The sequence below is a fragment of the Gigantopelta aegis genome, chromosome 7 (genome assembly GCF_016097555.1).
Source record: "Gigantopelta aegis isolate Gae_Host chromosome 7, Gae_host_genome, whole genome shotgun sequence".
In the NCBI taxonomy this organism is placed as follows: domain Eukaryota; kingdom Metazoa; phylum Mollusca; class Gastropoda; order Neomphalida; family Peltospiridae; genus Gigantopelta; species Gigantopelta aegis.
In genome coordinates this window covers 24,778,370-24,788,369 of record NC_054705.1, presented here as the reverse complement: position 1 = coordinate 24,788,369, position 10,000 = coordinate 24,778,370, and the positions used below count along the sequence as shown (strand labels likewise).

Here is a 10,000-nt window from a genome sequence, read left to right as displayed (position 1 = left end):
CATTCAAAAGGTTAAACTTTACGTTCATATTTTTTTCAGAATTAGCGTCAACGAAGTTTTATTTTTTAGAAATATTCAAATGACAGGTTTTTTATTTGCGAGATTTTAATGCCCTATTTGGCTAGTATATGCTGTACATTTTAGCAAAATGTGGAACTCGTCCTCAATTTTACTGAGGCAAAAAGGACAAAATCTTTGCTCAGGCATTTTTTTGTGATAACACCCCCTTTCAATTTCCAGTGGATGACAACTTAACCTGATTGTAGTGAGAGCTTTCACGTGGCCTTTGTTTTTAATGTTTAAGGTAGGTTGAGCAACTGACCTCATGCTTGAAGATAGCATATGTTCTTAATTTGTTACTTCTTCCTGTTGTTGGGTTAATGGGTAAAGAATCTATGTGTAACATATCATCGAACTTGCGTTTCAATTTTGCAGAAATGATATCTATTCTGAATAAACATTTAAGCACATTATCGAATGGGATATCAAGACTTGAGCAAATATGGTTTATACATTTTGTTATTGAACTACATACATTTGGAGACTTTAGCTTAATATCCTCAATCAAGGCTGTGTGAATAAGACGGTTATCTGTAGCTAACCAGGGTGTGTTGTAATACTTTAACATTAATAATAATACATCATATAATAATAGAAATAAACCCAGTTCACTTATGTATATTTCTATTCTTTAACGTTATTTAAGAAGCTTATCACCGATGGTGAACTTTTTCTTACATTCATTACATTTCCATTAAATATTTTAAGGTTTTTACTATTTACTTTAAGTTTCCACTATTTACTTTAAGTTTCCACTATTTACTTTAAGTTTCCACATTCAATTATTATTATTTATTGCAATATTCAAAGAAGGCACTTACGTTTTTTGTGTGTGCAGGTTGTGACTGTTTATTGATTGATTGAAAAATACAGATACTATGAAGAAATCGTGTATGACTATGGCGTTGGTTGCCCCTGAACAATTAAAATGCAGTATATGGTTTTCTAGGTCATTAAACTAAAGTGAAAATAAAACAAGTGACAAATTTTCACCTTGGCGGACTCCGTTATTGCAGGACAATAATTGTGAGCATTCGTTATTTACACTGACACAAGATTTCATGTCTTGATATAGTTTTGTTTTAAGTCTTAAGGAATTTGCCATTTGTGTTATAATATAATAATGTTTGCCAAAGGACGTTTCTAGATATAGTATCACGTACTGTTTGGTTGCCAAAACGTTCTTGAGAGGCATCTTTAAAAGTAATGCATGAATGTCTTAGGCAAAGTTATCCCACCAATACACCCCAAAAGTGCTTCCAGGATTCCATGCATTTATGGTTCCGATGCCACATAAACATTTACGAAAGAAGAAAACATATTTATTTGAAAGGTTTTCAATTATTCAAACGATATGACCAAGCAAACAGTTGCTGATATATGTAAAGTAATGTCTAAAGACATACTTAATGTTTAGGAATCATGTATGTATGCACAGTAGCCTATTACAATTTCAAACAACAATAACCAGTGTATCAGAATTAATTTTGGGAGGTTTAGGTGAAAACAAACAAGACCCGATAAATTACCGCAAGTATATATTACAAAGTTACCAAGGCACATTTTTTTCTCTCTATTTTTGCACTTTGCAAACACTTTAATTGTAAGAAAGATAACAATCAAACACAGTTTACAGTTAGAAGATAACCATATGGAGGTTTTAGATTTGCGGGTGTTATTGTCTATTTGATCCCGCAAATGTAATTTTGACCGAAGGTGTTAGCCTGAGGTCAAAAATGAGACATTTGCGGGCATCAAATAGACAATAAAGAAAGAAAGAAATGTTTTATTTAACGACGCACTCAACACATTTTATTTACCGTTATATGGCGTCAGACATATGGTTACAAATAGACAATAACACCCACAAATATAAAAACTCCATATGGTTATGTCCATTGTAAATTGAATCGTTTTTCTACAGAACTAACTGTATATTTGGTATTTCTTGAAAAAAATACCTGGCTACAATCTAACTGTAAACCCTTGAATCGTCAAGTTCGCCTGTTCCAATTGCTAATGACGTCATTAGCTTTCCGGGTGTTATTTTCATTTGATCCCGGAAAAAGAATGTAATTAACCAATCACAATACAGAACACACTCCAGTCAGTTTACAATCCCTAATAACTAGGGTTACTACGTTAGTTCATTTAATTTATACATTAAAGAAACTGAATATTTCATGTCTAGGCCTTTGAATTATATCAAAATATACAAAAAACAAAAGAAAACCACCCTGAAATGACCATAGCGGTATTATTAGTCAGCATAGACTATTTAAGCTCCTTATTCGATCATTTTGATACCTTGATAACTGATCTAAGGTTGATTTTAAATAACCGCGATATTCAAAATGGCCGCCATCTTTGATACAGTCATTATGACGCCTTGCCAAAAATACAGGACTGGCACCAACATATTTCTTCATCTGTGAGGTATTATAAATTGATTTATCATGGTCGTTTTATTTCTTCAAAAAATTCCCACGGGACCTCAAAATGGGACATAAGACAGTGCATTATGTTTGTTCGATTTTTTTTTTTTGTCCCTTTTTTTAGATTCTTTTAGTGATTGTCTCTCATAACTCATAGAATAAAGTGGCTGATTACATGAAATTGTATATTTATATTTGCTGCAATAAGGTGAAACTTTAATAAACTGTCTGTCTGTATCCCCATCCAGTAACATACCTTCTGACGCCTATGCTTGACCCCCTCCCCCCCCCCCCCCCATTCTCTCATCTCGACGGCCATGCAATAGTCATATAATACTATCTTTTTCTTTTCTTTTTTCTCTCTTTCACACAGATGAAATGAGTTTAGACCAGGTTGAGATGGTGCAGGATAAAAAACGCCTTGAGAAAAGAGGCTGGTCAGCCGGAAAGAACGGAGTATCGTGGCAGAACCGCCGAGGAAACATGCGCTTTAACATCCGACCGACGTTCAGCAACGGTGGGGGATTTAGGGCGCGTTTCACGTGGAGATTTTAAATTTAGCTGTTTATCAGCTAACAGCTCTGCAAGACCATAAATATATTATTAAAATATTTTAATTAGTCTTGCCTGTTTATTTCTAAAGTCGGTTGCACATTTCGTTGGATACCAAAATCGTAGATCGAAAAGGCAGTATCATACATTAAAATAATATGTATACATGTGTTATATTTCCGTTATGTTCTTAAGTTCGTTGACTGCACTAATCCAGGAACTGGCCACATATTAGACTATGACGAATAGGTTTATTTATTTTGTTCAAAGACACCACTAGAGCACATTGATTTATTAATCATCGGCTATTGGATGTCAAACATTTCGTAATTTCGACAGTAAGTCTTAAAGAGGAAACCCGCTACATTTTTCCATTTAATAGCAAGGGATCTTTTATATGCATCACCCACAGACAAGATAGCACATACCACGGCTTTTGATATACCAGTTGTAGTGCACTGGCTGTCACGAATAAGAGTGATGCCACAGTGTATCTGTCCCCACTGTTCCCGAGTCTGTGAGCTGTTGATTTCGGTGTCAACCCGTCATGCAGCCCCCCTCTATCCAGACTTTGCTGCCATTGTAATATTTGTCCAAAATACGGAGACTTTCCGATGACTAAAATTACACATTAAAAATATTTTCTTGTTTAGAATATCAGTGACTGTATATACAAGGTGTTGATTGTCATTCTAATGTTTGTATTAACCCAAACCGTGTTTTACTTCCAATAATTTTGTAAATATATGTTATTTGCTACAAATATTATCACATGACGAGAAACACATTGGATATACAGACACTGGTATTCTAAACAAGAATATGTATTGTATACGTACATTTAACCGCCCAAAATACCGTTAGCCGGAAATATCTTACAGTGGCTGTAAGCTCAGGATAGTCTTTGTTTAATACTGTCATTTTATAAACAACTGGGAATTAATAAGAACAACTACACTCTATGCTTATACATTTATAAACCAAGTTTCATTGATCTGACACTTATATTACCGGTGCAACCAACGACATTTTTATTTTTGGAATTTTAAATGTGCGCGAAACGGAGCTAAACGCAAAGACGTAACGTTGATCAAAACGCTAAGGTGGACGCTGTCACCGACGTCGTCGAAAACGTAATACCAACATCTCGCCTTCCAACCGTCGAGTCGTCTCGCCTGAGGTGCGGTGGGTCACAGGATCGATCGCCCTGTACTGACTCGGTTTGTTCCGCCTTAACCAGTATTCATTCCATGACTGGCATATTAAAGGCCGTGTTATTTACAGTCCTGCTTATGGGAAAGTGTACATAGAAGATCATTTGCAGCTCTGTCAGAAGAGTTCAAGTTTGTTTTTGTTTAACGACACCACTAGAGCACATTGCCTATTGGATGTCACACATATAGTGTTAGAGTCGAAACCCGCTAGTTTTTTTTAAATTATTAGATCTTTTATATGCAACACAGACAGGATAACACATACCACAGCCTTTGATATACCAGTCGTGGTGCACTGGCTAGAACAAGAAATAGCCCAATGGGCCCACCGACGGGGATCGATCCTAGATCGATCGCGCATTAAGTGAGCGCTTTACCACTGGGTAACGTCCCGCCCCTTTCAGAAGAAGTCGACTATATGCCAACAGTGGGTTTCGTCTTTTTCTCGGCCAAGTGTCGAAACAAACATATGTTAGCCACCAAATAACCGTAGTTTAAAATTACCAACAGTCCCTTTCATTTCAACTTCGGTGGCGTAGTGGTTAGGCCATCGGTCTACAGGCTGGTAGGTACTGGGTTCGGATCCCAGTCGAGGCATGGGATTTTTAATCCAGATACCGACTCCAAACCCTGAGTGAGTGCTCCACAAGGCTCAATGGGTAGGTTTAAACCATTTGCACCGACCAGTGATCCATAACTAGTTCAACAAAGGCCATGGTTTGTGCTATCCTGCCTATGGGAAGCACAAATAAAAGATCCCTTGCTGCTAATCGGAAAGAGTAGCCAATGTAGTGGCGACAACGGCTTTCCTCTCAAAATCTGTGTGGTCCTTAACCATGTCTGACGCCATATAACCGTAAACAAAATGTTTTGAGTGCGTCGTTAAATAAAACATTTCTTTCTTTCATTTCAACTTATTTTCGTGCTTATATCCAATTAAGGTTCAAGCACGCTGTCTTGGGCACACACCTCAGCTATGTGGGTGGTTAGTAGCTACCTACCCATTGAGCCATTACAACTCACTGTGTGTGGGAGCCGGTACCGGGCTGCGAACCCTGTACCTACCAGAGTGTAGTCCGATGGCTTAACCACGACGTCACCGAGGCCGAGTTCCTTTCCTTTCCTTTAGACAAGGAAAGACAAGAAGGAAGGTACAAACGTTAGTATGGAGTTGTATCCCTTGGATCACTAGCGAGCTTGATAGTTTTATATTACTTTTGTTTTTCATCTCAGTGCTCCACGAGTGGTCTATTAAAGACAAAATGGTATGTGCTGTCTTGCTTGTGAATATAAATAAATTCATGTTTATTCAGGGCGAGATTTCGCTCAGTCAGTTGAGCGTTCGTGTGAGGTGCTTGCGTCTTCGGATCGAACCACATTGCGTTTTTTTGTAGTTCCAACCAGTACACCACAACCTAAGTGAGTACAAACTACAAACTCTTCGAATACATGCTTCTTCTACTTGGTAAAGCGCTCGCTTAATACGCGGTCGGTCTGGGATCAATCCCTATAGGTGGGCCCATTGGGCTATTTCTCGTTCCAGCCAGTGCACCACAGCTGGTATATCAAAGGTCGTGGTATGTGCTTTACTGTCTGTGGGAAAGTGCATATAAAAGATCCCTTGCTGCTAATGGAAAAATTGTCCTGGACGGAGGAGCTGGCCCAGGCCGACACATGCGCCCATGACAGGCGTGCGCTACAACAGCTTGTTCTGAATGTGCACGTCAAACCAATGACCTCACCTAATGTGAAAATGTAGCGGGTTTCCTCTGATGACTACGAGTCAAAATTACCAAAAGTTTGGCATCAAATAGCCGATGATTAATTAACCAATGTGCTCTAATGGTGTCGTTCAATAAAACAAACACACTTTTATCATGCTTGTTCAAGAGACGAATTGATGCATTACAACTGCACTCTGGAGTATATCATAATGTCAATATTTAAAGCTGCCGTATCGCCTTATTATAATATCATTTACTAAATACAATATACTACAGTTTAATAAACTCACGTGTTATTGCTACCAACGGATTTTCTCAGCGGCCTTCATACAATATAAGAAAGGAAATGTTTTATTTAACGATGCACTCAACACATTTATTTACGGTTATATGGCGTAAGACATACGGTTAAGGACCACACAGATATTGAGAGAGGAAACCCGCTGTCGTCACTTCATGGGCTACTCTTTTCGATTAGCTGCAAGGGATCTTTTATATACATCATCCCACAGACAGGATAGTACATACCACGGGTTTTGTTACGTCAGTTGTGGAGCACTGGCTGAAAAGAGAAATAGCCCAATGGGTCCACCGACGGGGATCGATCCTAGACCGACCGCGCATCAAGCGAACGCATTACCACTGGGATACGTCCCGCCCCTTCATACAATATAAAAATCTATCGCCAAATCTTGTACATAAAACATAAAACAGTGGAACGTGTGAAATTTATATTCGTCACGCTTGATACGGAATAGATTCACTTGGACATTTTCACGTTAACCAGTTCGTCTTGGATTGGAACCAACCTTTGCACCTGTTGATTAGAAGAAAGGAATCCTTGTTCACAGACACCCCGGCACATTGCGGGTACTGATACACATCCATACTTCCATCCATTCTTCCATCCTCATTCTACCATCAGTATACACACCCATATATTCATCCATTCTTCCATCCATAATTCTACCATCAGTACATACACCCATATATTCATCCATTCATCCAACCATTCATCCATCCATTATTCCGTGATCTATCAACCCATCCATCTAGCCACAACACCCTCCCACTACGCCACCCTACCAACTAACCCGTCCATCCATCCGTCCTTCCATCCACCCATTCTTCCTTCCATCCATTCATTCATCCATCCATTTATGTTTCCAGTTGTCCATCTTTCATTCATATATCAATCATTCCATGATATATCGACCCATCAATCCACAACTCCCATTTACCACACCACTCTACCAACTAACCCGTCCATCCATCCATCCATCCTTCCATCCATCCATCCATCCATCCATCCATCCATCCATCCATTCATTCATTCATCCATCCATCCATCGACATCTCCCATTCAACACATATTAAAAATGCCTTAATCTATGTATACATCCATCTATTCATCCACAACACCCACCCACTCACCACGCCACCCCACCAACCAACCTATAAATCCATCAATCCACCCCTCCATGTCCAAATCCCTCCCTCCCTCTATCCCTGCCTCCCTCCATTGTTTATCTCAGTTTGTAACAAACCTGCATGTATCGCAACCATTGGATCCCGAGCTGTGTGCCGTATGTGAATGTGCGCGTGCCCATCGTGTCCCACGTGAACAGACTTTCCGGTACACGCGCCATTTTCCAGGTTTCCGGATATGACGTCACAATAAGTACCAGACGGCATCCCCGTTTGGAGGTTATGATCGAGGTCATAGTTTTCCAGATTGAAGGCTATGAATGCCCTGTTTCCCCTGGAGAATGCTATCTGATAGTCGGAGCCCGACCACCAGTGACTGACGCCGGTACCCGCCGCCATATTTCTAAAAGCGACCATGTTGTAAATCTCCCTCCAGCGGTGCTCGCACGACCAGCCGTTGCCGCATGTCATGTCGCCGTGGAAGCTGACGTGTTTGATGCTCATGTCGCCGTTGTGGGGCGGCCCTTCGTAATTGTGGGCCCGGTTGAACTCAAAGCTGCTCATGATACGCGGCATCCCGTACGGGTGGGCCAGCATGAAGGCGGTCGCCATCTTGTACGGCCGCGGCTCCCAGTGGGTGAGGACGCTGCCGCCGCCGCCGTGACCTCTCTGGTTGTCGTGGTTGTCGATGAAGTTGACGACGTCGCCCGTTCGCATCATGCCCCACCCCTCACCCCAGTTGTGTAGATACTTCATGGGATTTTGTTTTCGGAAAACGGAAGCCAGTTTGATCCCGAATATGAAATTTGTCACTCGGCCGCTTCCGAGATATTCTCCGGCTTTGATGGCCTCGTTCCCGCCCATGTCGATGACCTCCTGGTACACGAACGCCCTCTTTCCTCCGCCGAACACGTCAGACCTGAGGTTCTTCGTGTTCGCCATGATGGCGGTCAGGTCCCCGGGCCACATGTGCTTGGCGGCGTCCACTCTGAACCCAGCCACGCCTATGTCAATCAGGTGGTTCAGATAGCCCTCTGTCTTCCCTCTAACGTAGCTCGTGCCCAGCTTCAGATCGACTAGGCCGACCAGACGACAGTTGCGCACTTCTTGGGCGTCGTTGTAGTTGTGAATGCTGAGGTCCCCGCTGTGACACGCGCCGCGCCCGTTGAAGTCGTTAGGGCCAAAGGGTACGCCAGGGAATTGGAGGGATTTAGCGTCATAGAAAGAACCACCAGTTCCGCGACCACTTCCGTCGGAGCCAGTCATGTGATTTATGACGGCATCGACGTATATCCTGAAATAGTGGTAGAAACAGATTTTACAATCTGGACTCGAATATTTAATAGTAATTTTAGCACATGTATAGATACCATAAAAAAAAACCTACAAAGAAAACACTAAAAAAAACAATACAGAAAAATAAACCGTAAAAACCAAAAGAGAAGAAGAGTTTGTTTTGTTTAACGACACCACTAGAGCACGTTAATTTATTAATCATCGGCTATTGGATGTCAAACATATGGCCATTTTGACACAGTCATAGAGATGAAACCCGCTACGTTTTTCCATTAGTAGCAAGGGATCTTTTATATGCACCATCCCACAGACAGGATGGCACATACCACGGCCTTTGATATACCAGTCGTGGAAAAAAACCCAACTAAAAATCCACCTGCAATACCACCAAACCATATTAGTAATACTCGCTGGATGGGTGTAAGGCCACTACTCCGACTTTGTTCTCGCTAACCAATACCAACTAATCACTAACCTACAGTCCTGTAAGAGAGACCACATAACTGAGGTGTGTGGCCAGGACAGTGTGCTTGAATTTTAATTGGATATACAAACAAATATTTAAATATTAAAAAGCCATAAGTGTCAAAGCACGAAAATAAATTTTAAATGGACCCTCCCACCCCACCCCCCAAAAAAACCACCCCACAAAAAACCCCCAAAAAACCCACCCACTATTTCTCGTATCAGCCAGTGCACCGCGAATGGTATATCAAAGGCCGTGGTATGTGTTATCCTGTCTGTGGGATAGCGCATATAAAAGATCCCTTGCTACTAATGGAAAAATAAAAGGATTTTCTCTCTAAATACTAAATGTCAAAATGACCAAATGTTTGACATCCAATAGCTCGACGCACTCAACACATTTTATTTACGGTTAAATGGCGTCAGACATATGGTTAAGAACCACAGAAAATTGAGAGAGGAAACCCGCTGTCGCCACTTCATGGGCTACTCTTTTTTTTATTAGCAGAAAGGAATCTTTTGTATGCACAATCCCACAGACAGGGTAGTACATACCATGGCATTTGATATACCAGTCGTGGTGCACTGGCTGGAACGAGAAATAGCCCAGCGGGCCTACTGACAGGGATTGAAAGGAAAATGAACATGGGTATGAATACACTATGAATATAGGCATACGTTAGTAGGCACACTTTGCTCATCTTTGAAAGTAATAACACAATGAAACGAGAAGCAAATAAAAAGTAGGGATGGGGAGGGTCTTCTCCAGCTGAAAAAAAAACCCCAGGGGCCAGTGATATATTAATTCACCAACAGGGTCATTATT

The 10,000-nt window shown here is 40.9% G+C and overlaps 2 protein-coding genes across 2 annotated transcripts in view; one reads left to right on the top strand and one right to left on the bottom strand.

Moving 5' to 3' along the window:
- The window catches only part of LOC121376959, a 5,825-nt gene extending 2,717 nt beyond the window's left edge, over positions 1-3,108 (top strand). The window contains exon 2 of the mRNA XM_041504770.1: positions 2,869-3,108. Coding sequence (XP_041360704.1) covers positions 2,869-3,050 — 182 coding nt within the window. The 3' untranslated portion in view covers positions 3,051-3,108. The remainder of the gene's footprint in view (positions 1-2,868) is intronic.
- Positions 3,109-6,701: 3,593 nt separating this feature from the next.
- Positions 6,702-10,000, bottom strand: part of LOC121377988 (alpha-amylase-like) — a 9,013-nt gene continuing 5,714 nt past the window's right edge. The window contains exons 3-4 of the mRNA XM_041506085.1: positions 7,533-8,796; positions 6,702-6,802 (exon numbers count right to left, since the gene is read on the bottom strand). Coding sequence (XP_041362019.1) covers positions 6,765-6,802; positions 7,533-8,796 — 1,302 coding nt within the window. The 3' untranslated portion in view covers positions 6,702-6,764. The remainder of the gene's footprint in view (positions 6,803-7,532; positions 8,797-10,000) is intronic.